General features: G+C 36.2%; 6 protein-coding genes across 14 annotated transcripts in view; 4 read left to right on the top strand and 2 right to left on the bottom strand.

The window, feature by feature from the left end:
* The window catches only part of LOC139993087 (uncharacterized), a 33,781-nt gene extending 24,623 nt beyond the window's left edge, over positions 1 to 9,158 (top strand). The window contains exons 4-7 of the mRNA XM_072014501.1: positions 329 to 3,253; positions 3,380 to 5,902; positions 6,029 to 7,821; positions 7,899 to 9,158. Coding sequence (XP_071870602.1) covers positions 329 to 3,253; positions 3,380 to 5,902; positions 6,029 to 7,821; positions 7,899 to 8,189 — 7,532 coding nt within the window. The 3' untranslated portion in view covers positions 8,190 to 9,158. The remainder of the gene's footprint in view (positions 1 to 328; positions 3,254 to 3,379; positions 5,903 to 6,028; positions 7,822 to 7,898) is intronic.
* Positions 9,159 to 9,308: 150 nt separating this feature from the next.
* Hrs (Hepatocyte growth factor regulated tyrosine kinase substrate) overlaps positions 9,309 to 27,360 on the top strand; it is a 163,212-nt gene continuing 145,160 nt past the window's right edge. Inside the window, exons 1-11 of one of the 3 annotated variants that reach the window (XM_072014373.1) lie at positions 9,309 to 9,576; positions 9,650 to 9,734; positions 9,986 to 10,061; positions 10,149 to 10,337; positions 10,420 to 10,694; positions 10,772 to 10,847; positions 10,923 to 11,102; positions 11,161 to 11,495; positions 11,572 to 11,885; positions 11,947 to 12,221; positions 12,389 to 12,975. In XM_072014373.1, coding sequence (XP_071870474.1) covers positions 9,540 to 9,576; positions 9,650 to 9,734; positions 9,986 to 10,061; positions 10,149 to 10,337; positions 10,420 to 10,694; positions 10,772 to 10,847; positions 10,923 to 11,102; positions 11,161 to 11,495; positions 11,572 to 11,885; positions 11,947 to 12,221; positions 12,389 to 12,964 — 2,418 coding nt within the window. In that variant the 5' untranslated portion in view covers positions 9,309 to 9,539 and the 3' untranslated portion in view covers positions 12,965 to 12,975. Of the gene's footprint in view, positions 9,577 to 9,649; positions 9,735 to 9,985; positions 10,062 to 10,148; positions 10,338 to 10,419; positions 10,695 to 10,771; positions 10,848 to 10,922; positions 11,103 to 11,160; positions 11,496 to 11,571; positions 11,886 to 11,946; positions 12,222 to 12,352; positions 12,978 to 27,360 lie in introns of those variants that run through there. The other 2 variants (XM_072014371.1, XM_072014372.1) reach the window with 2 other exon arrangements.
* On the bottom strand, positions 13,213 to 18,015 carry Ema (C-type lectin domain containing ema). Of its 2 annotated transcripts, none has more exons than XM_072014368.1 (14): positions 17,877 to 18,015; positions 17,688 to 17,816; positions 17,471 to 17,604; positions 17,230 to 17,387; positions 16,764 to 16,993; positions 16,501 to 16,693; positions 15,784 to 16,434; positions 15,589 to 15,709; positions 15,358 to 15,512; positions 15,125 to 15,286; positions 14,881 to 15,019; positions 14,493 to 14,796; positions 14,293 to 14,423; positions 13,213 to 14,192 (listed from the first exon to the last, which is right to left on the bottom strand). In XM_072014368.1, exons 1-14 carry the CDS (start codon positions 17,948 to 17,950, stop codon positions 13,741 to 13,743), a joined length of 3,033 nt encoding a protein of 1,010 aa, XP_071870469.1. In that variant the 5' UTR covers positions 17,951 to 18,015; the 3' UTR covers positions 13,213 to 13,740. The 2 variants fall into 2 exon arrangements, with proteins under 2 accessions (XP_071870469.1, XP_071870470.1); XM_072014369.1 differs by having other exon boundaries at positions 17,239 to 17,387.
* Mt2 (tRNA (cytosine(38)-C(5))-methyltransferase) lies at positions 18,533 to 19,984 on the top strand. Its single transcript, XM_072014374.1, has 2 exons — positions 18,533 to 18,700; positions 18,850 to 19,984. The coding sequence occupies exons 1-2, from the start codon at positions 18,646 to 18,648 to the stop codon at positions 19,857 to 19,859; spliced, it is 1,065 nt and encodes a 354-aa protein (XP_071870475.1). The 5' UTR covers positions 18,533 to 18,645; the 3' UTR covers positions 19,860 to 19,984.
* Maf-s (MAF bZIP transcription factor K) lies at positions 19,959 to 21,181 on the bottom strand. Its single transcript, XM_072014375.1, has 2 exons — positions 21,025 to 21,181; positions 19,959 to 20,678 (listed from the first exon to the last, which is right to left on the bottom strand). Exons 1-2 carry the CDS (start codon positions 21,049 to 21,051, stop codon positions 20,313 to 20,315), a joined length of 393 nt encoding a protein of 130 aa, XP_071870476.1. The 5' UTR covers positions 21,052 to 21,181; the 3' UTR covers positions 19,959 to 20,312.
* The window catches only part of Wake (ankyrin repeat and fibronectin type III domain containing protein wide awake), a 191,227-nt gene continuing 185,416 nt past the window's right edge, over positions 21,550 to 27,360 (top strand). For 3 of the 6 annotated variants that reach the window (XM_072014363.1, XM_072014367.1, XM_072014362.1), the window contains exons 1-2: positions 21,550 to 21,755; positions 23,181 to 23,287. In XM_072014363.1, coding sequence (XP_071870464.1) covers positions 23,249 to 23,287 — 39 coding nt within the window. In that variant the 5' untranslated portion in view covers positions 21,550 to 21,755; positions 23,181 to 23,248. Of the gene's footprint in view, positions 21,756 to 23,180; positions 23,288 to 25,744; positions 25,963 to 27,360 lie in introns of those variants that run through there. The other 3 variants (XM_072014366.1, XM_072014364.1, XM_072014365.1) reach the window with 3 other exon arrangements.

Here is a 27,360-nt window from a genome sequence, read left to right as displayed (position 1 = left end):
TTCCCTGGCAGTTCTAGTGAAACTGAAACGCCTGCTACACCTGGCTCTACTAACACGCCTGCTACGCTTCGCATTCCGTGTGAATCAGTATCACCCAGTAATCTTAGCACTACTAGTTTATCTGAATCTTCAGATACACCTGGTATAACTATTGAACCTTCTAATACTAACCCTGGAAATCCTGGTACTTCTGGCACTGCTGGTACTCCTGCTGAAACAGATACTCCTAACACTTCTGGCTCTACTTCAGGTATTCTTAACGTAATCTGGTTTAATATGTATAAATATAAACGATGATAAGTTACTAATTACATATATATTTCGGCAGGAACTTCAGGGTCTACAAATACGCCAGATATCTGTACACATGATGGATTCTTCGCAGACCCCAGAGACTGTCGAAAATTCTATCGCTGCGTCGGCAGTGGTTCCACGTTTATTAAATACGAGTTCCAGTGCGGTACTGGAACTGCTTGGGATTCAGATATTCAGAGCTGCAATCACGATTATCTCGTTCCTGCTTGTAAAGGGGGATCTATTTCGACTAGCTTGCCAGACACAACAGAACCAGATTCATCTTCTAATGAAGTCACCGGCACAGCTGATCCCAGCAAACCAGATTACACTACAAAGAAGCCTAATGACGCCACAGTTTGTGATAAGCCAGGTCTCTATCCAGACCCAACACGGTGTGACAAATTCTATCGTTGCGTTGACATTGGAAACGGCTTCAACGTCTACTATTTCGACTGCGCACCTGGAACCATATGGGATCCTAGCATCGACAAGTGCAATCATCCCGAGTCCGTGTATCCTCCAAGAAATTGCACGATGCCTCCATCAGGTTCCTCAAGTAGTGCAAGCACTGGATCTACTGCAACAATAACAGATTCGACTGCTGCATCTGCAACACCGACGGCATCTAGCAAAGCTCCATCTGAGTCGAGTACAGGATCTCCATCTGGAGGTACTACAGAAACTACGACTAGAGCATCTTCTCAGCCAACAATAACAGATTCGATTACTGCATCTGCAACATCAACGGAATCTAGCACAGCTGCATCTGAATCGAGTACAGAATCTCCTTCTGGAGGTACTACCGAAACTACGACCAGATCATCTTCACAGCCAACAATAACAGATTCGACTACTGCATCTACGGTACCGACGGGAACTAGCACAGCTGCATCTGAATCAAGTACAGAATCTACTTCTGAAGGTACTACAGTGTCTGCGACTATAGAACCTACTCGGCCCACGTCTGAATCCAGTACGGAAACTACTTCTGAGGCAACTACGAAGAAGCCTAATAACGCCACAGTTTGTGATAGAGCAGGTTTCTATCCTGACCCAACACGGTGTGACAAATTCTATCGTTGCGTTGACAATGGAAATGGCTTCAACGTCTACTATTTCGACTGCGCACCTGGAACCATATGGGATCCTAGCATCGACAAGTGCAATCATCCCGAGTCCGTGTATCCCCCAAGAAATTGTACGATGCCTCCATCAGATTCATCAAGTAGTGCAAGCACTGGATCTACTGCAACAATAACAGATTCGACTGCTGCAACTGCAACACCGACGGCATCTAGCAAAACTCCATCTGAATCGAGTACAGGATCTCCTTCTGGAGGTACTACAGAAACTACGACTAGAGCATCTTCTCAACCAACAATAACAGATTCGACTACTGCATCTGCAACATCAACGGAATCTAGCACAGCTGCATCTGAATCGAGTACAGGATCTCCTTCTGGAGGTACTACAGTGTCTGCGACTATAGAACCTACTCGGCCCACGTCTGAATCCAGTACAGAAACTACTTCTGAGGCAACTACGAAGAAGCCTAATAACGCCACAGTTTGTGATAGACCAGGTTTCTATCCTGACCCAACACGGTGTGACAAATTCTATCGTTGCGTTGACAATGGAAACGGCTTCAACGTGTATTATTTCGACTGCGCACCTGGAACCATATGGGATCCTAGCATCGACACGTGCAATCATCCCGAGTCCGTGTATCCCTCAAGAAATTGCACGATGCCTCCATCAGGTTCATCAAGTAGTGCAAGCACAGGATCTACTGCAACAATAACAGATTCGACTGCTGCATCTGCAACACCGACGGCATCTAGCAAAGCTCCATCTGAATCGAGTACAGGATCTCCTTCTGGAGGTACTACAGAAACTACGACTAGAGCATCTTCTCCGCCAACAATAACAGATTCTACTACTGCATCTGCAACATCAACAGAATCCAGCACAGTTGCATCTGAATCGAGTACAGGATCTCCTACTGGAGGTACTACAGAAACTACGACTAGAGCATCTTCTCAGCCAACAATAACAGATTCGATTACTGCATCTGCAACATCAACGGAATCCAGCACAGCTGCATCTGAATCGAGTACAGAATCTCCTTCTGGAGGTACTACCGAAACTACGACCAGATCATCTTCTCAGCCAACAATAACAGATTCGACTACTGCATCTGCAACATCAACAGAATCCAGCACAGCTGCATCTGAATCGAGTACAGGATCTCCTACTGGAGGTACTACAGAAACTACGACTAGAGCATCTTCTCAGCCAACAATAACAGATTCGACTACTGCATCTGCAACATCAACGGAATCTAGCACAGCTGCATCTGAATCGAGTACAGGATCTCCTTCTGGAGGTACTACAGTGTCTGCGACTATAGCATCTACTCGGCCCACGTCTGAATCCAGTACGGAAACTACTTCTGAGGCAACTACGAAAAAGCCTAATAACGCCACAGTTTGTGATAGACCAGGTTTCTATCCTGACCCAACACGGTGTGACAAATTCTATCGTTGCGTTGACAATGGAAATGGCTTCAACGTGTATCATTTCGACTGCGCACCTGGAACCATATGGGATCCTAGCATCGACACGTGCAATCATCCCGAGTCCGTGTATCCCCCAAGAAATTGCACGATGCCTCCATCAGGTTCATCAAGTAGTGCAAGCACTGGATCTACTGCAACAATAACAGATTCGACTGCTGCATCTGCAACACCGACGGCATCTAGCAAAGCTCCATCTGAATCGAGTACAGGATCTCCTTCTGGAGGTACTACAGAAACTACGACTGGAGCATCTTCTGAGCCAACAATAACAGATTCTACTACTGCATCTGCAACATCAACGGAATCCAGCACAGCTGCATCTGAATCGAGTACAGAATCTCCTTCTGGAGGTACTACCGAAACTACGACCAGATCATCTTCTCAGCCAACAATAACAGATTCGACTACTGCATCAGCAACATCAACAGAATCCAGCACAGCTGCATCTGAATCGAGTACAGGATCTTCTTCTGGAGGTACTACAGTGTCTGCGACTATAGAACCTACTCGGCCCACGTCTGAATCCAGTACAGAAACTACTTCTGAGGCATCTACGAAGAAGCCTAATAACGTCACAGTTTGTGATAGGCCAGGTTTCTATCCTGACCCAACACGGTGTGACAAATTCTATCGTTGCGTTGACAATGGAAACGGCTTCAACGTCTATCATTTCGACTGCGCACCTGGAACCATATGGGATCCTAGCATCGACACGTGCAATCATCCCGAGTCCGTGTATCCCTCAAGAAATTGCACGATGCCTCCATCAGGTTCATCAAGTAGTGCAAGCACTGGATCTACTGCAACAATAACAGATTCGACTGCTGCATCTGCAACACCGACGGCATCTAGCAAAGCTCCATCTGAATCGAGTACAGGATCTCCTTCTGGAGGTACTACAGAAACTACGACTAGAGCATCTTCTCAGCCAACAATAACAGATTCGACTACTGCATCTACAACATCAACGGAATCTAGCACAGCTGCATCTGAATCGAGTACAGGATCTCCTTCTGGAGGTACTACAGAAACTACGACTAGAGCATCTTCTCAGCCAACAATAACAGATTGGACTACTGCATCTGCAACATCAACGGAATCTAGCACAGCTGCATCTGAATCGAGTACAGGATCTTCTTCTGGAGGTACTACAGTGTCTGCGACTATAGAACCTACTCGGCCCACGTCTGAATCCAGTACAGAAACTACTTCTGAGGCATCTACGAAGAAGCCTAATAACGTCACAGTTTGTGATAGGCCAGGTTTCTATCCTGACGCAACACGGTGCGACAAATTCTATCGTTGCGTTGACAATGGAAACGGCTTCAACGTCTATCATTTCGACTGCGCACCTGGAACCATATGGGATCCTAGCATCGACACGTGCAATCATCCCGAGTCCGTGTATCCCTCAAGAAATTGCACGATGCCTCCATCAGGTTCATCAAGTAGTGCAAGCACTGGATCTACTGCAACAATAACAGATTCGACTGCTGCATCTGCAACACCGACGGCATCTAGCACAGCTGCATCTGAATCGAGTACAGAATCTCCTTCTGGAGGTACTACAGAAACTACGACTAGAGCATCTTCTCAGCCAACAATAACAGATTCGACTACTGCATCTGCAACATCAACAGAATCCAGCACAGCTGCATCTGAATCGAGTACAGGATCTCCTACTGGAGGTACTACAGAAACTACGACTAGAGCATCTTCTCAGCCAACAATAACAGATTCGACTACTGCATCTGCAACATCAACGGAATCTAGCACAGCTGCATCTGAATCGAGTACAGGATCTCCTTCTGGAGGTACTACAGTGTCTGCGACTATAGCATCTACTCGGCCCACGTCTGAATCCAGTACGGAAACTACTTCTGAGGCAACTACGAAAAAGCCTAATAACGCCACAGTTTGTGATAGACCAGGTTTCTATCCTGACCCAACACGGTGTGACAAATTCTATCGTTGCGTTGACAATGGAAACGGCTTCAACGTCTATCATTTCGACTGCGCACCTGGAACCATATGGGATCCTAGCATCGACACGTGCAATCATCCCGAGTCCGTGTATCCCTCAAGAAATTGCACGATGCCTCCATCAGGTTCATCAAGTAGTGCAAGCACTGGATCTACTGCAACAATAACAGATTCGACTGCTGCATCTGCAACACCGACGGCATCTAGCACAGCTGCATCTGAATCGAGTACAGAATCTCCTTCTGGAGGTACTACAGAAACTACGACTAGAGCATCTTCTCAGCCAACAATAACAGATTCGACTACTGCATCTGCAACATCAACAGAATCCAGCACAGCTGCATCTGAATCGAGTACAGGATCTCCTACTGGAGGTACTACAGAAACTACGACTAGAGCATCTTCTCAGCCAACAATAACAGATTCGACTACTGCATCTGCAACATCAACGGAATCTAGCACAGCTGCATCTGAATCGAGTACAGGATCTCCTTCTGGAGGTACTACAGTGTCTGCGACTATAGCATCTACTCGGCCCACGTCTGAATCCAGTACGGAAACTACTTCTGAGGCAACTACGAAAAAGCCTAATAACGCCACAGTTTGTGATAGACCAGGTTTCTATCCTGACCCAACACGGTGTGACAAATTCTATCGTTGCGTTGACAATGGAAATGGCTTCAACGTGTATCATTTCGACTGCGCACCTGGAACCATATGGGATCCTAGCATCGACACGTGCAATCATCCCGAGTCCGTGTATCCCCCAAGAAATTGCACGATGCCTCCATCAGGTTCATCAAGTAGTGCAAGCACTGGATCTACTGCAACAATAACAGATTCGACTGCTGCATCTGCAACACCGACGGCATCTAGCAAAGCTCCATCTGAATCGAGTACAGGATCTCCTTCTGGAGGTACTACAGAAACTACGACTGGAGCATCTTCTGAGCCAACAATAACAGATTCTACTACTGCATCTGCAACATCAACGGAATCCAGCACAGCTGCATCTGAATCGAGTACAGAATCTCCTTCTGGAGGTACTACCGAAACTACGACCAGATCATCTTCTCAGCCAACAATAACAGATTCGACTACTGCATCTGCAACATCAACAGAATCCAGCACAGCTGCATCTGAATCGAGTACAGGATCTCCTACTGGAGGTACTACAGAAACTACGACTAGAGCATCTTCTCAGCCAACAATAACAGATTCGACTACTGCATCTGCAACATCAACGGAATCTAGCACAGCTGCATCTGAATCGAGTACAGGATCTCCTTCTGGAGGTACTACAGAAACTACGACTAGAGCATCTTCTCAGCCAACAATAACAGATTGGACTACTGCATCTGCAACATCAACGGAATCTAGCACAGCTGCATCTGAATCGAGTACAGGATCTTCTTCTGGAGGTACTACAGTGTCTGCGACTATAGAACCTACTCGGCCCACGTCTGAATCCAGTACAGAAACTACTTCTGAGGCATCTACGAAGAAGCCTAATAACGTCACAGTTTGTGATAGGCCAGGTTTCTATCCTGACCCAACACGGTGTGACAAATTCTATCGTTGCGTTGACAATGGAAACGGCTTCAACGTCTATCATTTCGACTGCGCACCTGGAACCATATGGGATCCTAGCATCGACACGTGCAATCATCCCGAGTCCGTGTATCCCTCAAGAAATTGCACGATGCCTCCATCAGGTTCATCAAGTAGTGCAAGCACTGGATCTACTGCAACAATAACAGATTCGACTGCTGCATCTGCAACACCGACGGCATCTAGCAAAGCTCCATCTGAATCGAGTACAGGATCTCCTTCTGGAGGTACTACAGAAACTACGACTAGAGCATCTTCTCAGCCAACAATAACAGATTCTACTACTGCATCTGCAACATCAACGGAATCTAGCACAGCTGCATCTGAATCGAGTACAGAATCTCCTTCTGGAGGTACTACAGAAACTACGACTAGAGCATCTTCTCAGCCAACAATAACAGATTGGACTACTGCATCTGCAACATCAACGGAATCTAGCACAGCTGCATCTGAATCGAGTACAGAATCTCCTTCTGGAGGTACTACAGAAACTACGACTAGAGCATCTTCTCAGCCAACAATAACAGATTGGACTACTGCATCAGCAACATCAACAGAATCCAGCACAGCTGCATCTGAATCGAGTACAGGATCTTCTTCTGGAGGTACTACAGTGTCTGCGACTATAGAACCTACTCGGCCCACGTCTGAATCCAGTACAGAAACTACTTCTGAGGCATCTACGAAGAAGCCTAATAACGTCACAGTTTGTGATAGGCCAGGTTTCTATCCTGACCCAACACGGTGTGACAAATTCTATCGTTGCGTTGACAATGGAAACGGCTTCAACATATATCATTTCGACTGCGCACCTGGAACTATATGGGATCCTAGCATCGAAACATGCAATTATCCTGAGTCCGTGCATTCTCCAAGAAATTGCACGATGTCTAGTACTACGGAACAATCATCTTCGTCGGAAGCTACTACCGAATCAACGTCTGAAACGACTACAGAATCAACGACTACAGGAAGTACCGATGGTAGTACAACATCCAGCTCAGAACAGACTACCGAAATAGCAATATCAACGACAGGATTCACCACGGGATCGACTACGGATGCTTCTATTTCAACACCCTGTCCAATTGGAAATTTAACCGATGAACAGATAGCACTGGTCTGTCCAACTGGTTTCCGAAGACATCCGAAATATTGCAACCTATTTTATCAATGTACTATCACAAACGATGTGGACATCAAAGTACTGGTATTGAGTTGCCCAGAGGGATTGATCTTCGACGATCAAAAGTTACAGTGTTTGCCTGAAGACCAAACCGACCAACATTGCAAAGGTACCAAAGCCTCTGCACGATTTTACGGAAAATTGAAGGAGAGTTCTATGTCTCCTGTAAGTATTTGATTTTAGATTTTTACTTGTATTGTATTATATTGTATTGTATTATATTAATGTCTATTTGATTTCAGATCAAAGCATCGAGCGAGGTACTATGTCCAGGAGCGGGACACTATCCTTACAAACAAGGCTGCAGTAACGCGTTCTATAATTGCAAACAGGATTCCAGGGACAATCTTCAAGGTTATTTGTATAAGTGTCCAGAGAACTTCTTATACTGGTCAGTTTCGAGGAGATGCGAGCTTGCAACACGATTACCATTGTGCACGATGTTTGGGCATAAAGATAAAGAGAACTGGGAGGAGAGATGGGAGATTCCAATAGAAGAGTCTAATCTGTCTGCCCAAAGTCTGTTTGTCTAAGTTTTCATAAAAAGCTATTAGTGATTCGAATAGACAGCGTAAACTCTCAGGACAATTTCTGCTCTTATTTTCTATTAGATCTATTTAAAGATCGTAACTTTTACTTATTAGAATATGAGTAAATTACCTTTGCAACATGGCTGCGGAAGATCTCATAAAAAAACATTCAGATCTTCAACAGTCATCTTGCCGTAATTAATAACTGTATATCGATTGATGTGCGAAAAGTAATTCTTAACTATTGTTCAAGAATATAATGGGAATTTTCCTATGATTTTCCGCAGCAAGACCGTAAAATCATTGGAAAACCTTCGCGAGTGTTGGGGTTTTTGGTTGAGGGATTTATATGCAATATTCGACTGTATTCAGTAATTTATAATATTTATTTATAGAGTCGATTGCCGCGATTTATACTATTTTACGTTAATGTAACCGTAATAAATCAAAATTGACAATAATAAAATTAATATCCAAAGGTAAATATGATAATTAGAGATTAGAATTTTGAGTACGGTGAAATATAAAATATAGAATGTTTGGCGTTTAATAAATTTATCCGACGATTTAGGAGTGCTCAAACTTTTCACTGAGAAAGTGTATTTACAACCTCAGAACCATGTTCTGAATACAGTACAAAAAACAATAAGCTTGAGAAGATAATTTTGTATATAATTACGTGTTAATTATTCTAATCACTGCTTCCTTTATATGAAACATCATCCATTGCGTTTAATTTCTTCTTTCAATTGCGATGAGATATCGAGTATCGTTAAGGTACTCTTTGTAAAAAAAGGAGCATTGGGTTTAACACGTTTATTTAGACGTAAAATATCCCTAATGTAGTCATTGAATGAGTACAAGTATTGTGTGTGTTTGTGTTAGATCCTTCTGAAAATTGTTATTAATGAATAATAGTGATGAATAATAAATAATGAATTTTCACATAAAATAAAGAAGTGCAAAATTCTACAGATCTCTCATATCTATCCCATCATATTTCCTGATTGTAAAAGAAGGTTAAAACTCAGTTAAAAATAACTTATAGCTATATTTGTTTTTTTTAGAACACTGCTGAAAAATAAATCATTTAAAATGTTAAGTCGATTGTCTCGTACCATTCGATTGCACTGGCCGATTGTAATTTACTTTGTGTGTGCGTATGTATGACGTGACTGTGACTCATATAAGTCATATACTCATACTTTCCTATATTACAGCCAGTCGAACAGCAGAGCCGTGGATGAGTAGGTGGTTGTTAAATTGAGTTAATTGTTATCTATACAAAAGTATTCAGGAAGATCTAAGCACCTAAGAAAAATTGCAAATAAAAATCACTCTTAACAGAGCAAAATGTTTCGCAGTTCGCTTAATTTTGACAAATTATTAGGTACGTTTTTGTCGCTTATATCAGATGAACAAGATGTCCGACTGTCGAATTATATTTTGAATTTTTTTTATAGATAAAGCAACGAATCCTTATCAACTTGAACCTGACTGGGTAGCAGTACTTCAAATATGTGATTTAATACGTCAAGGGGATGTGCAGTAAGCAAATATTATTATTTAGTCCGAAGTTAACCTTACTATTTCTTAACCATAATGAAACAATGACATTCTCAATTTACTGTGTATATGCAGTTATTTTTCACACATTTTTCATATTTTGTAAAAGTGAAAACTGTTTGAACTTTTTCTTATTTATTATTCCATATTGTATCATAATGACAGAAATAGCATTGTGCCATTTAAGTATAGGTTAATAATGAAATCAAGTTTTAATTTTTTTATGTGTACAGACCTAAAGCAGTACTTGCAGCCATCAAAAAGAGAACAACAAATATAAATCCACATGTAGCTTTATATGCTCTATTGGTGAGGAAAAATAAGACTAACTGTCTGAGTAAATATCTTATTTTTGGAATTATCAGTTGCACTCTAAAAATATTATTTCTTATATAGGTTTTAGAATCTTGTGTTAAAAATTGTGGTACGCTTATACATGATGAAATTGGTACTAAGCAATTCATGGAACAACTTAAAGAATTAGTAAAGACAACAACTTATGATAATGTTAAACTTAAAGCTTTAGAATTGATTCAAGCCTGGGCACATGCCTTTCGAAATAGCCCTAAATATAGAGCAGTGCAAGTATGTTTAATAAATGTGTTTTAACTATGCTTTATTTTAAATAATATAAAATATTAATATTAATGGAACATGTGCATATTAGGATACACTTAATATTATGAAAGCTGAAGGATATAAGTTTCCTACTTTAAAAGAAAGTGATGCTATGTTTATTGCTGACACTGCCCCAGCATGGGCAGATGGAGATGTGTGTCATCGTTGTCGGGTATCATTTAGTATGGTACAAAGAAAACATCATTGCAGAGCATGTGGTCAAGTATTTTGTAGTCAATGTTCGAGTAAAGTATCCACACTGCCTAAATTTGGAATTGAAAAGGAAGTTAGAGTGTGCGAAGCATGCTATGAAAAAGTTAATAAGTATGTATTTAATTTGTTTTTATGTTACACTTTTATTATTTTATCTATATTTTTAATTCATTCAATTATTTCCACAGACCATCCACTGCTCAAATTAAAGAGGGAGATTTACCTGCTGAATATCTCAACAGCTCTTTAGCTCAACAACAACAAGTATATAACTATATAAAAAAGTTAGAAATTAGAAAGTATACATATATTGTAACATACAATATTCCATATTAACAGGTACCTCCCAGGAAAACAGCAGCAGAACTACAAGAAGAAGAAGAACTTAATCTTGCCATAGCCTTAAGTCAAAGTGAAGCAGAACATCAAGAAAAAGAAAAAAAACGGGGAAGTCGTACAACAAAAGTAAACCCACCCAGCACACGCGTTGCGAGAGCATCTTCTCCGCCACCATCACCTGTTAGTTTTAAATAGTACAAAACTTTAATAGAAAAGTACTATGATTTCAATTTTTCAGCAAGAAGAGACGGAGGTTGATCCTGAGCTTGCAAAGTACTTGAATCGCAAACGTTGGGAACTAAGACAAAGTGCATTAGAAGAACATAGTTCTAGAGCAGATGTTACCAGTCCTTCTGCTCCTAATATAAGCAGCCCAATGCCACAAAAAGTTATAATTGTTAAACAACAAAACGGAGAAGTTGATACTCAAATGGAAGAATTTGTTAATGCTTTACGATCTCAAGTTGAAATTTTTGTTAATAGAATGAAAAGCAATTCGTCAAGAGGCAGATCAATTGCTAATGATAGCTCTGTACAAACTTTGTTCTTAAATATTACTGCTATGCATTCAAGGTTTGTTTTAAAAGATATATTTTTATGTACATAATATGATATAAAATTCTATGATACAATAAACGAATTCTTTCAGATTATTGAGATATATTCAAGAACAAGACGATAGTAGAGTATACTACGAAGGTCTTCAAGATAAATTAACACAAATGAAAGATGCTAGGGCTGCCTTGGACGCTTTGCGGGAAGAACATAGAGAAAAATTACGAAGACAAGCGGAAGAAGCTGAGAGGCAAAGACAAATGTTGATGGCTCAAAAATTGGCGATTATGAGGAAGAAAAAACAGGAATATTTACAATACCAACGTCAACTTGCTTTACAAAAAATTCAGGAACAAGAAAGAGAAATGCAAATGAGACAAGAACAACAAAAGCAACAGTATATAATGGGTCAGTTTAAATAAATAACGCATAAAATCGTAAAATGATTATTTTTTTAAATATATTTTAGGTGGCTATCAAGCTGTCTCTGGTTTTATTGGACCATCTCAAGGTTCACCTGTTCGGCACGTCCAATATGAAACACCAGGAACTAACTACAATCCTATGTCACCAACAAATCAGGGATTTATATATGGACAACCTACTATGAAACAATATCCTATGCAAAGTTACAATATGCCACCTCATGTAATGGGGCCAATAGCTAATCAAGACCAACAGCCAACCGATGCTGTTCAGGGACATGAAGGAATGGGCCGAATTTCTGTTTCTGGCCCAGGAATGGTTAGTACAACTCCAAATTATATTTACACGTATATACTTCTTTTTTCGGTACTTCTATTGGGTTCCTTAAATAGTTCAAAACATTTCGAATCATATATTTTATTTAATTATTTTCTACATTTCTTTTGAAGATGTCTCAAATTACAAATCCCATACCGCAACTTCAGCAGGCAGGTGGACATCAGATGGGACCGCCACCACAAGGTCCTCCATCAAGTCATATAACGCAAACACAGCCGACATCGGTACATTTGCCACCACAACAGGGTGCTCCACAAATTACACAATCAGGACCACCAACTCAGATGGGTATACCTCAGGTACCTCAGAGTCATATGGGTCCTTCACCTGCGCAAATAGGACCTGGAGCTCATGGCTCCCCTGGACAAGTTGTTGGTTTGCCACCACAAATGGGACCTCAGCAACCGTCTACGATGTCAGGTCCTCAAGGACCCTCGATGCAGTCTCATGTTTCAAATACACCTATTTCATCCCAAGGAACAGGAACTATTCAAGTACCTCCTGGAACTACGATTGGAACGATGTTAACATCGAATCCGCCGATACAAGGTCCTCAGGGAGCTAATGTACCGACAATGCAAGGTATGGCCCAGGCCCCAGTATCTCAAGGACAACAATTACAGTACCAGCCACCAAATTCTCTACCAGTTGCATCAAATGAACCCACACAAGTGAAAAAAGATGCGAAACCGGAAACAGCAGAACTAATTTCCTTTGATTGAAAAAATTACGTGTGCATACAAGATAACTCATAATAAGAAGTGCATTTAAGGTAATCATTTTGCATACCAATTTTGATCTTAAATTGGCATTGACTGTTTCGATTTGATGATAAAATTTTTTATGCTGTTTATTGAATTGGCAAAAATATAAATTTTTGAAACTATTATCGATAATTCTAAAAATACTGATTTAAACTTCGCAATTTATCAGTGAATAATGATATTTTACAGTATATTAGGAAAAATGGTTATATCATTATTGGTATTTATTTTAAGTTATAGAAATTCTCAACAATATATACACAAATCAAATATATGTTTTTCTTTTGCATAATTTTTAAATATATATCTGATAAAAGGTTATAATACTTAAATAGCAAAGGCATACATTTCATGTATATGTATCTAAATGTAATGTATGTACAAAATATTTATATGTTACATAGCATAAAAGTGAAGAAAACTAATTTCATCTATACCTGACCTTTTGCTGGATATATTGTATATGATCTTATTTTTTTACAAGTTTAGTTTTAAAATATTTTTTTCCTTGTGAAAATCAAAAAAAAAAAAAAGAAAAGAAAAAGAAAAAATATTACTAACCACGAGATTTAAAAAAAATGTTACATATAGTAAAATCCTTTATTATATTAATCAAACATCTTTTATCTTCGTTCAATATTGCATTTACATTCTTATTTTTTCTCTTTTCTTTACTAATATTTCTGAAAAAATTTTCGTGTGACCTATATTTTTTTAGAAATTTGTTTTCGCAATCATATTGTCTCCACTTGACCTTTTCTACGTGGTTTCACTTCTTGCGGACAGGTGAACGATGTCTCTTCCGAATGTTTTCTGATCACAGTTGATGGCTCGCCATTAGCTGAACAAGTAGAAATTTGACTGTCTTTCTTTTCTTGACATATGTGTGATATATTCAATCCATTAGAAGTTAAGGATGCTTTTCGAATTCGCATATCTTCTAAAGGAATTTCTTCGCTTCGTGGTCTTGGCATCTTCGGTGAATTATCCCGAGATCGTAATCCATTTTCGTGACTTTTTTCATTTGACACGGTATCACCGCGTTTCGGAGTCGACGACGAAAGACTGGGGGTAGGTCTAGCAGCATTTTCTCTACGCATTTGTGCTGCGAATCCAGGAACTTTATTTACGGTGAACATTGGACGCGGCAGATGTTCTTTTGGTCTCTGAGCACGTCCTACTAATCCTGAAATTAAAATGTTATTTAATTCTTATAATTCTTTTAAGTCTTAACTAATTTAAGTCAAACTTAAGTCAAACTAATTTAGTATTGCAATATATTTTACGTTCATGTCGAAAACCACGTAGTGCATAATTTGGTGGTGTTGTGGCGTGAGGTATACTTGTAGGAATGTCGAGTAGTCTTGCAATTTGATTCATTTTCTTCTGTCGTGCTTTTATTCTTCCTTTTGTTAGCCTTTAATTAAAAGCAAATTTACTGAATCACGTTCTGATAATAGATATTAATTACATTATACAAGTTTACCTTTGTTTCGCGGCCATACATCTTATATGATCATCGAAAATGAATTTTGTTGATAACAGTGGAACACGATTGCCAGTACTACTGCTTAAAGGTTTATAGATTGTCAAGTGTAGACATCTAGAATCATCTTTGTCACCTGCAACTTCGATATCTTGCAGAAACCCTACCAATTTTGCCACTCCCCAACCTAGTTTACTAGTATCAGGTTCAACAAGAATTAATTGCACAATGTCGATAACTAGAAAACGACGAATTTTCTGACCATCTTTCCACACAACTGTACATGCGATTAAATCGCTATTATCTATATAAAAAAATAATCAGGATTTAGTATTTATAAATTCCTGAATATTTAATTTAGAATTTGCTAAAACAAAATGACTTTTACTTAAATCAAGAACATTGTCAACTTGAATACAGTTGATCGGATTTGTTAGTGGCAACTGTGTTTCTACTTCCATATTAAGGGTCAGTGATAGATCTCTTATTAAAAAGAATACTCGTATGGCGCGTCGTGCTCTTTCAACCTGTGCAAACATTATTTTTGTTTCTTATTAATAGGTTTAACAATTTGCATTACGTTAACAATATGTATTATCAAATAAAAGACTTTATCTCCAAAAAATATTTACATCTCCACATGGTAGTCTTTTAGTAAATTCGATACCCGTCATTGGAGTTCCCGTTGGCGGTAATAGAACATTACTGTCCATCATTAACCATTCAACATTCAAAGGTCGTTTCTGGATTTCGCTATATTCATCTTCAAACATATCTAAGAATATGTCTTCGCTCTGAAAATAGAATTAACTAATTTTTTTACAGTTTGTAATATTTAAAAAAAAAGAAGACAAATATAACACACCTTATAAAAATTCTTTAATAGCGATGTACTCTGTTCTTTGGCTGCTTCAATTGCTGCCAAATGTGAATCTTTTAACATACTTTGACCTTCTGACATTACTAATTGTATTAACAATTTAATTGTCAATTCCAAAGTAACAAGTCTCACTCTAGCATCTGACAAAAATATTGTTCGTAAAAACGTAGATTATTATTTTGGAAATTAAAGAAGATATTCTGGAAAATGACTCACTTGTTTGACAACTTAATGTTATGATGTGAATCAATCTATCTATTAAAATTTCATTATATAAACTTGTAGTTGAATTTCGTGAATTGCATAAAATTGGATCCAAAGTTTTACGATCTATGCCCTTGAAAATGAATTTTATTAGAACAATAGTTTAGAATTTTATTAGATATAATAATTTGAAAATAGTTTTCTTACCTGATTATTAGCTAAAGCATAAAGTAAACACAACGCGAATAGAGCGGCATAATCGTTTTCTGTGCAAAATAAAGAATTTAAAATAGTTTCTAAGAATGGCTTATTTGATAATGATTCAGTTACATTTTTTTGAGTTTGAGGTGTTAAGGGAGTTTCTAATGCTAATCTTTGCTCCTTTTCTTCATCAGTAACATTTAAATGTTTGATTTCTTCCAAATCTTCAGCTGGAATATTTATGTCTAGTTGTTGTGGACTTATAAGTACTGATACACCTCCTGTTGAAGCAGTATCAAATGATGTACTAGCATGATTTGTTTCCAAAACATCTTCACTTCCATTTTCCACATTATCCTTTCCTTCTTTCAAATTACTTTCTTCTTCACAAAGTTCATCTGATACTGTCAAGGATTCACTTAAATTTTCTAAAGACTTCTCTAAACTTTCTCTTGGTGGTGAAAAAGCAATTGGCTTATCCAATGAAATATCACCATACATTTCAAGTACTTTACTTGCACCTGTTTGTATTGTTTTTAAATCTGACAGCAGCATTACTGCTGCTAGTGTATGTACAAGAGGACCATGAGAAACTATTAGAAATACTTGAGAAAGTAAAAATAAGGCTACAACAATGCTCACGTGTTTTCTTTCTTCCTATTAATCACAAATATAAATTACTATTATATCAAGTGATTATAGACTTATTAATTGGAAACATACCTGATTTTGGCACAGAAGATTTTTGTGTCTCATAAGTGAGTAAACATATAGTGGAACTAATAATTTATGAAGCAAGTGTTCTGATAAAACTTTATTTAAATCAGATATATTTAAACAAAGAATGTCATTTAAATAATGCAAATGATCTAAGTGTTCCGCTACTAAATCTGATAATCTGTTTTGACTTTGATGACTGAAACACACATATATTATGAAACATTCTCTGAATATGATAATTTAAATTATATTTGAAAATGACTTACTCAGCATCATTTCTAACACAAGTGTCAAGCTCTATAATGTGATTACCAATAAACCATACAAGATTGCTGAAATAGGGTGCAGCAGTGCGATCTCTTATAAATGCTAGCATGGAGGCATCTTCTACTCGATATACATTTAAAGTTAAAGTTCGCACTGCTATACGAACCATTCCTTCGGAGTGATTAAAAAATTTAATTGCCTCCGTATACAATGGAAAATCATTGGTGTGCTGATAAAAAAATCAAATTAAAACACATCCTCTTTTATGTGCTAAGTGCAGAATTTAAATAATGATGATGACAATGAAGATGAAATAATGATCACAGTAAAAAGCTCATCATGAATAGATTAAATTATATGTATAATTAAATTTAAAAAAATATATTAAAGGCAGCTACTATTAAAATTAATGAGCATGAGATTAGCAAAAGTGAAATAATAGACACAGAGGATTATCACGTGTACCTCGTTTACCTCATTATAAAAAAAGTGAATGGTATGTGCATTTAACTTCAAGCTTAAAGTCTTTAAAAAGCTGATGTAATATGCCATCACTTCCTCATCGCTAAAGTCAAATTTGTGCACTATTATACTGTTTACATGATTATTACTAAGTAAATAATCTGAAAATAAATATTTGAATTGAAACTTTGCTAGAAGAGAGATCAATAAAAATTACAATATATAGTCTTGATAATAAACTTACATAAAGATGTCTCATTACGTATATTTTCAAATAATATATTTAAGGTCTGTAATAACTGAACACATACATAGCTTCCACATTTTTGTTTCATTATACGTAGGAAAAATGAAAGCATATTTTTTTCCAAAAAGAAGCTAGTAAAGAATATAGATAGTTATTGTTTATTACGCATGAAAAGGAAAAAAAGTTAAATAGCATTTACTTTACTAATGCTTACTCAAATACACTGCTATCATTTTGGTCTCCCCATATTAAAATTTCAGCTATAGAACGAAGAGTTTCTACCAACAAACCCCTATTATTTTCTGACACAGTTTGATTTTTTGATAGTACATGATACAAGTACCTATATATAACAATGAATAAAATTTAGAGAAAATACAAATTTAAATATACATATACATACTTAAGATGCTCTAAAGAATGAGGATTTTTGGGCTTCCAAAGCCCTCCTCCAAACCAGCTCCGACTTCGAAACATTTTTTAGTAATACAACTGCATTTGGGTGGTGTCTTGCATTAAATTCATATTCCTTTTGTTTCTTTTTGTCACTTTTTTGTTTGATTAAAGAATTATCACCGACATTTGTTTACGTAATTAAAATTATAATCATGTAAGGCTTATTTAAATATAAATTAAATCTTCATAAACGTTAAAAAGATTGTCAAAATAGCAATAAAATTTAACACATTGTTCAGGTTAGAGTTATTTTTCCATTATGCATTTTAATTCTTCACCTAATTATCAATTATCATATTTCTATATAAAATGCATTTACATTATTGTACATCTTTCCAATTGCACAACAAACAAATTATCGAAATAATGTCAGTCACGTACGTTCAATTTTACACGACGCAAAACGAAGACTACCCTCCATTACTGAATGGTCAATGGAACTATACGTTAGGTTAGTTAATGTCGTTTGTTATTATTATTTATAATTTTGTTAAATACTAAAAGAACGTGTTTGTTATATAAGGAAAAAAGTAGAATCTTTTTAACATTTCATTAAGTTTTTTATAAATTATATGAATATAAACGAACGAAGGTTATGATAAAATATAAAAAAATTTCGACATGATTTCATAATAAAGTGTGTTGACAAAGAGAAAAATATATATTGATATTGATTCATCTGTAAATATTAAAATAAGCTTGTATGATTCATAATAATGAGAGTTTTGGAATTATATAGTGGTATTGGTGGAATGCATTATGCTCTTCAAGGTAACCTGTTATACTGCTATTATATTGCTATTTGTTGGTTATATTGTTTAACAAAATTTAACCTGTACTTTCTATCAACTTGTTTATTACAAAAAAGATATTATGTCTTAAATAAAATATATAATTACTACAAAAAATTTTATTTTCAGAAAGTGGTATTAACGGAGATGTTGTTGCGGCAGTTGATATAAATACTGTTGCAAACAGTATATACAGATATAATTTTCCAAATGTATTACTTATGAATTGTAATATTCAATCACTTTCTGCAAAACTGATAAATGACTTAAATATAGATACTATATTAATGAGTCCCCCATGTCAACCTTACACAAGAGTTGGACTTCAGAGAGATATATCGGATAATAGATCATCTTCGTTACTTCATGTTCTTTCATTGATTCCACAATTGAGAACATTAAAGCATATATTGCTTGAAAATGTAAAAGGATTTGAAAAGTCTGAAATGAGAAATGCAGTATTAAAATGTATGGATATGTCTGGATTCAATTATAAGGAACTAATTCTAAGTCCTTGCCAATTTGGTATTCCAAATACCAGATATAGATATTATTTATTGGCTAAGAGGAAGGATTCTGAATTTTGCTTTGATCACTGTATATTAAATTTTAATCTACCAGAAGCTGTTTTAAAGGCCTTACCAGAAAGTAAACATAATTTATTATTAGAAGGTGCTAAAACAGATAAGAATTGCTACAAATTAGAAAATATTTTAGAAAATGTTGAAAAGTCACAGTATTTAATTCCTAGAAAGTTGTTACAAAAGAGAGCTTGGTTGTTTGATATAAGAACATCTCAAAGCGATGGTTCTTGTTGTTTTACAAAAGCTTATAGTCATTACGCAGAAGGAACAGGTTCTGTATATTCTCCATATACAGAAGAAACAATCCAACAGATATTTTTAGAAGCAAATAAGTATGGCAAGCAATCATTAGAAGCATCAGAAGTTTTACAAAAATTAATGTTACGATATTTTACACCTAGAGAAGTGTCTAGATTAATGTGTTTTCCTGAAGAATTTAAATTTCCAGAACATATAACGTGTAAGCAAAGATACAGACTTTTGGGAAATTCAATTAATGTATATGTAGTTAGTAGATTAATATTTTTATTATATACTGAGAAAAAAATTACATGACATTCACAGAAATATATTTTATATATATTTTTAATAAAAAAAAATGTTTTATATTCCAAAACGAAGTTACAAATTTCTAACAGAAAAAATACAAAGAAATAAGTATAATAGGTAAATGAAGTCTCTATAATAACATATTTAGTCTTTGTCATAAATACAGATCATTCATGACCATCTAAGTCCTAAGTGATTACAAATGTTAGCATTTACATAATTTTTGTACTTTAATCATCTAGAATCATTCATAGTAGCATAATCATTGTTAACCAAGTATCTTGCAATCATTGCTTTTGATTAATATGAAGCTCACATTTCTCTTAATTCTTAATACATACTTAGAAGTGCTAGTATTTCAGTTTTTTGCATTGTGTAATTTTGGTATAGAATCGTTCAATACCCAGTAATGTTATTGCTTTTATGATCAATAGAAAACTCTAGTATGTTTAAAATATTTTATATAGTTTCTAGTTCAGGTGGAATGTGAATTTTTTTTTCTATTGCAAATTTTTTTAGTGCTTGATATTTAGAATGCCAAGATTCTATTTCTTCTCTCATATGATTATTGTCCTCTTGCATAGCTTCCATATCACGATATTCCTGTGTCTTTTCTGATTCTAACTCATCTTTTTGTTCAATTCGTTTGATACGACAACTGGCTGCATATCCTCTGTTTTTCAATGTGCGTCTACGTTGTTTCATACGAACTATTTCCTCTCGTGATAATCCACGCAATTTCAGCTGCCTGTTTAAATCCCTAACTGATATAGTCACTAGTTCATCATCGCTAATGTCTAAACAAGGGCCAGGTGATAGTGGATCCTACACAAAAATTGATCATAATTTTTTATCAATTTCATTTTATGATAAATAGATACATATTTAGTATATGTTATGTAGAATTATATAACATGTAAATATGAAAACAAATATTTTCTTAGATATTTCATAACATCATAAGTTATTTAGAAATTACATATTTCGTCCTGTTTTCTTATGAATAATCATGAAAATGCATTTATTTATGTACTGAAAAATTAACTGTAATTATCTTTTCGAGAGAATTATAACTGACAACCTGCTTTCTTCTACGTTATATTAATGGACTTTAAAAACATATGATGCACTGATTAAAGGAGGTTGTGCATTATACAGAGAGGCAACGTACCATCTTTATAGATCGTTTTCCATCCATGGATATATTTCTCAACTGATTCTTTCAAGTTTCAGCGTCGAGAAACCACTAAAGTTTTGATTTTACTCTAGCTTTCACGCTTTGAAGAAAAATTCGCTTAGTCATCGTAGAATCTGATGCTGGTCAGTTCGCCAATTGATGGTAGATATCTTTCTAAAAACATGAATTTTGTTCATGAAAGCTCTTTTATAGATCTCTAACAAGTACGTCAACATTTTATTGAAAAACAATATGGATCTGTATATTCTCTATATCATAAAAAGTTTGAGAACGATATTTGATTTCGAAAGAATTAAATATTATGTCTATCTTTTAAACTCTGTAGATGGCGCATCATGATACTAAATAGGATATGTTATCACTTTAGTTGACTTAATTCTCAATAGAGGGTTACCAAATTATATATTTTCTCCATAGTTGTTACATGAATAGAGTTTCCTACATATTATAGAATTTAAACATATTTTATTGAAACGGATTTACGAGTGGCGAAGATCGCTGCTAAGGCCAAATCTTCACCGTTGAAACCTAACCCCAATCTAGTTTTTACGTTCTTTTAAGAACTCTGTTGCATGTAATCATTGTGATGTTATATATCACAATGATGTAAAATTTGTAATTTTCTATGTTCTTCTGGTTTTCTCGCCCAGTCCCAGATGAAAAAATGCTCGTCTTCATTAAGACGAGGAGAAAGGGTATTCTCGGTAAGTCCGTTTCTTTTTCTAATATTTTACAAAGTAACCTGATTTTTTTAATTGTTATTAACTAAACTGCAGATTTTTATGCATAGATTTCACATAACGTGAAAAAGTATATAAAATATCCAAAGTATAGAGCTTCCAATAATATTTGATAGATAAACAATTTTCTACAGAGGTTCTACATTTTTTAAATTTATATTCTCAAAAATATGAATTTGTATAAAAATACGTAATCTAATTATCTTTTTATTAACAAAATTTTATCTATAAAATTATAATTCTTGTTTTGAAAAAAGAATGGAACATAGATTAAACTTTGTATAAAAAATGCATAGTTTCATTGGAACTTGTATCGATTATTGAAATTATTTCTATGTTGGTTTATGTCTCGTTGAATTTTATTTTACGTATAGTAGATGCTTGTAGCTATTAAATTAAACATAAATGTTCACGTAGTACTTTCGGTGTTTCAGTACCGTAGGTGGTGCTCTAACAACGCGTTCTTCGAATGTATTCTCTTAATACGACATTAATATCTTTCACTTTTTTCGGTATTTATCATTATTCAATTAATACAGTGTTAATGGAAATATATACAGTGTTCTTCTTAGACACATAAATATGTCACGTAAGGAAGCAAAAATAGCGATTCAATCCATGATGAAAGAAGTACCCAACGTCGTATTATTGGCGCCATCCATGAATTCTTGCATGCTGGTTAGGATAACAAATAAAGTAGGTTTTCATTAAATAAACATAAACGGATATACAGCCCTCGTTACTATATAATGAAAAATAAACGAAAGATCGGCAATTTTGCAAATGTGAATGTAATAATGTGTATTTATAAAACGAATAGGGAGAATTGGAATGGAAAGGTCAGTTATCGAATGTGTATAAAGAGCAGAGTGATAGATTAATTTAGCTTGATGCAAATGATTAATGCAATTAATGTTTCATATTATAGGAGTCTATTTTAAGCTATTGAATCAAGATCCTATGCAATTTATGCACGTGTTTGTATGTTTTATAATGTATTTCATATACATATATACGTCTATCGTGACATTTTTTATCGAGTAGTATAGGTTAAAAATTTAATAAAACTAAATTACGAATACTTAGATTAAATTTCGTTTGAAAATGATTTCTCACATTTTCAGAGAGTTCTATATGTATTTATTAATTACTAAATAATTTTTTACTAAATAATTCATTAATTGGTAAATAATATTAAAATTACTACAGTACATTAATTATTAAATAATACAATAGAATAGAAAATATAATAAATACAATGAACACGTATGTAAAATAGAATATTCTCATGGAGCATACATTACATTTTTAATAAAAATTTTTTATTATTCGAGGAAGAGAGGGTGTCAGTGCTGCAGTGATGCTTACTAACTTGTTTTTCTGTTCCAGATCCGGAGAATAGCTATTATCTTCTAGCAGTAATTCAATAGCTGAGAAAATGACAGGACTGGAGGAAGATGATAGGACGAGGAGGGCGACGCTACGAAGGATGGGCGGTAAGAAAGAAAATATTTATCATGTGAAAATACAGATGAGCTGTCGCTAAAGAAATATATCTATAGATTTATAGATTTTATGATAAGCGAAATTTTAAGGTTTTTTATATCCCTTAATATCGTTCTACTTTAACTAATATAAATCGGAAAATTCTTAAATCAGTCACGTTCTTAAATTGATCGTTATTCGCGTTAGGTTAATACCATTTACGTTCTCTATAAATATAGACCAGTTTAGACTTTCTGACGATTGAACGACTTGTCGCATTGCGGTTGATCCAATGTCTAGGCATTTCGCTTCGTTCCCAAAATCATTTGCAACTGCAGCGATTGACTCGCGCCTCATAAATGCTACGTTATCGCGAACAGGGCAGAGGTATGTATAATTTTCTTGATAGGGTTTGGGAAAGATGCCAGCGTAATGGACAAAGAAATTCATGCCTCGAGAGATTAATGAAGGATGGCATAAGATATAAACCAGGGAACCTCAGATTGAGTAAAAAGGGAAGATATACTCTGGAAAGGAATTTTATTTTTACGAAGATTTATCATCTTATTGTTCAAAAGTATTTCTGATTCTTACAATAGAAGGTAAACGAATAATTCGAAAAATTCTGGAATATTGCTTTCAGATATTGGGAATATTATCGGGAAATTTCGTGTTGCATTCGCGATAGAACAAGGAGTGATGTATTTGATGCGCCGATGAGTCAACAGTTTGACTAATACTAGTCTGGTGGGTGTACAGAAATCCTCTCGGATCTGCGGGCTTTGATCGTCATGCGTTTCTAAATTTAATTGGCACGGTACATCGATTTCTATTCAGTACTGTTGACATAACCGTAAGTCTCGCTGGTATAAATTGATGGATGTAGTTTCGACTTAGTATCAAACGTCTTTCATAACATTGCAGTTTGTTTAAACGGGAACGATATTCTCAGAGCTTTATCTTGCAATTTGACTTACTGTTGTGCCATCGATTCATTATAGCCGTTAAAAATCCACATAGTTTGTAAAACAAGCCTTCTAATTTCCATATAGAGTTGGTTGGTCATCGGTACAATGAATAATTCTGTCCACACGAGATAATAAATAGATAACAGAAACGACTGTTCGATTACTATCTAAATTAATGCTATTAATCCGTGAGGTCATGGTGTAGCATTAAACAGCTTATTCGTCGCTGGTCGAAGTTCATTAGCATATACCAGATATTCCGCACAATATCTTGATCTGCGTGGCACGCTGTCACCGTTAATCCTTTATAATCATATTCGATTTGACTCTGTATCATGATATCCTTCCTCAGCTATCAGTCTCTCGCAGGCCTCATGATCTTTTGCTGTTCTATAAAATTTTCATAAATTCTATTTTCGATCCTGTAAAAACTACCCTCAATTAGAATAGTGTAGATTATACGCTTGTCGCAATAGAGTAAGATTCATCAGTATCCAAAACAACCGTTTAATTAAAATGCTCTATCTGTTATTTTGCAACATCGAAGAAAACCGAAGTTTTATCATTTTATTTTTATCATCTCTGTTTTTCTTCGAATTTCAAATATTTTGTAATTATTCTATTAGGTCGTCCGAAAAGTTTCTTTCGTTTTATAGGGGAATAATGGATGCACAATATTTTTCGTCTTACGTATGATCCATTTTGTTCTATCGAGATAAAAATCACAACGATTAGGTTGCATGTTTGTATAAAGATGCATCGTTGTAAAAGACGGGTCTGTAAAAGAAAGACACTTTTCGGACAACCTAATATAATTACGATTATTACACGTGATTATGCAGACAGCTGATTTATTACTAACGTAACAATTAATTAAACAACAGTCGTGTCTCATTGAAACGCTAATGAAATTTCAATATATTTTACATAACACATACGATATAAAGCTTTGTATGCTAGATATTCAAATACTTCCATGAGCCACTACGCCTTGAAAACTTAAAAAAGGATACTCACGTAATATTTTACATTTTATCTAAAAGAAACAGGCTCTTGATCGTCCTTAAAGCATCTTTAGAGCAAAGACGACATAAGGAGTTTCTATACTAAATATTCGAATACTTTCATCGAGTCACAGTATCCTGAGAAATGAAAAAAAAGCTAGGACATTTTAACTAACGGGGGAGCAGTAAGCCTGATCGGTTTGAGCGTTTTCAAAGCAAAGAGGATTCTTTAAAGTAGACGAAAGTTTTAGATGGCTCGTCGAGTTTACACGGTCCTTATCGTCTTGATCGTCGTCGTCGTCGTCGTCGTCGTCGACACACCAGGCGTCGTGTCGTTTCGACGTCCTCGGTCGTCCTCGGACTTGTTCGGGCGTCGCGCCGATGTTCCGTCGCGACGCTGCTGACAGTCGGTGGCCGAGCATCGCGACGCGCGCATCGTACAAGCGTGCTACAATTTTCATTCGTGACACGCGACCTGCCTTTTTTTCTTTCACAAAAACAAAAACAAAAATAAAAAAAAAAAAGAAAACAGAACGCGAGAACGTAACCGCCGTCTCGATCGTGATAACGCGTTTCCGCGCGACCGTTTTCGTTTCCCTCGCCCGATCGTCGACGACCGGGAACTACGTGGGACGCAGGCAACACGCTTAGCCGCAACTCGAAACTGCAGAAAATGCACAACACCTGCTGTCTGTCACGCGGACAACACTGATGGTCTGTATCGTAAACGTGCGTGATAAGAAAAGAATATTCTCTCTCGAGGATGTTGTCGCGAAGACAACGTACAAACGTTGGAATCCCTTGGATCGAGGGGGTGATTTCATTCGAAGCGTCTAAGGGGTGGAAATTGTGGGAATACGAGGTTGACGAAGGGAATACCGTGTTTCTTTATAAAAATAGTCGTTAAAGTGCTCGGGAATTTTCTATCTACGCAAGCAGAATAATTTATAACCGCAAAGATGACGCTTAGGGGAAGATCCTTCTTCGTTCTCGTTTTATTTTTTTCTTTTTTTCCCCATAAAATTAATTGCCTCCTTTTCACTCGTTTTTAGTAACGCAATTTAGAGGCCTTCGTGGATAATAAACCAACTTACAAGCGCATGCACAGCTATCTCGAATGGCCGGTTTAAATTAGCAGAGGTGAAATATTTCGCTTCGAAATTCGGATAATTCGAGCAGCAGGAAGCGTCGAGAGAGGCAGACGTATAGCTTTCATTGATGTTTCCGAATTAGGTATTAAACAGCTCTGTGTTTCAAGATTCCGATTGATTCACTTTGACGAACAACGTACGTTCTGTTCTCTGTTCACGCTTATGTTTGCGTTTTGTTTTTGCCGATATTAAATTGAATGGAGCGCGTGAACGACGGAAAACAGCGTGGTGCAGCTCGCAAAGAAAATTAATTGGCCTCGGCAACACCTTTCGATTCTGAAAACTTTACAAATCGCCATCTCCTCTGAATTGCCTGGTGTTTCATGTTTTTTTCTGATTCAAAGTGTCTGTTCTTCCAGTAGCGAGGGAAATCGTTCGTACGCGTCGCAGCAGCGCGCTTGTTTTTACGCGAACGTCCTTGGAAATATAGTAATTCCCTGTCAATCCGATGTTCATTGATGAGAACGTTGTAGGTTCCATCTTGCGCAAGTTTTCACGTGTTATTACGCCTCGGATTTCCTCGAAGCTTTTCTTGTCAACCTGCTCGTCGCGTCGATTCTCGCCGAGAAAGCAATATCGCACATTTACGTACAACGAAGGCAAGCTAGTGCACGATGTTTCTCGCAAGGATTGCCCACATATTGTAATTTTAGTAGCTATTTCAGCGTTATGTCGTTTACCTGATAATTCGAATGAAAACAATGCAACGTTGGAACACCATCGAAGATAGTCTAACAATAAACAGAAGTCGTCGATGTTTTGTTTCCCTGTTTGAACAGACCCGTACGTTTTCGTTTATTTGGATATACACCCACAATCAATTAATTTGCAACGCTAACAAATCATTATATCGCATTTAACTGTATTCAACAACGGCATTCTCATTTATATTTCTGTATTAAAAATTGGAACTTTTGGTTTGCCATTCCATAGAATAAATTTAGGATCATTTAAATCTGGT

This window comes from Bombus fervidus, chromosome 12 (assembly GCF_041682495.2).
Source record: "Bombus fervidus isolate BK054 chromosome 12, iyBomFerv1, whole genome shotgun sequence".
NCBI classification, from domain to species: Eukaryota; Metazoa; Arthropoda; class Insecta; order Hymenoptera; family Apidae; genus Bombus; species Bombus fervidus.
This window is presented reverse-complemented; position numbering and strand designations above follow the sequence as displayed.

Bases quoted from the DNA above. Each gene is read 5' to 3' on its own strand.
- Ema (XM_072014368.1), bottom strand. From the start codon at position 17,950: ATGTTTCGAAGTCGGAGCTGGTTTGGAGGAGGGCTTTGGAAGCCCAAA. The intron at 17,817-17,876 runs GTATGTATATGT...TGTTATATATAG, and splicing joins CATTCTTTAGAGCATCTTAA to GTACTTGTATCATGTACTAT. The intron at 16,994-17,229 runs GTACACGTGATA...TTTTTTTATCAG, and splicing joins TTTATAATGAGGTAAACGAG to CACACCAATGATTTTCCATT.
- Mt2 (XM_072014374.1), top strand. From the start codon at position 18,646: ATGAGAGTTTTGGAATTATATAGTGGTATTGGTGGAATGCATTATGCT. The intron at 18,701-18,849 runs GTAACCTGTTAT...TTTTATTTTCAG, and splicing joins AATGCATTATGCTCTTCAAG to AAAGTGGTATTAACGGAGAT.
- Maf-s (XM_072014375.1), bottom strand. From the start codon at position 21,051: ATGGATGGAAAACGATCTATAAAGATG. The intron at 20,679-21,024 runs GTACGTTGCCTC...ATTTTTGTGTAG, and splicing joins GAAAACGATCTATAAAGATG to GATCCACTATCACCTGGCCC.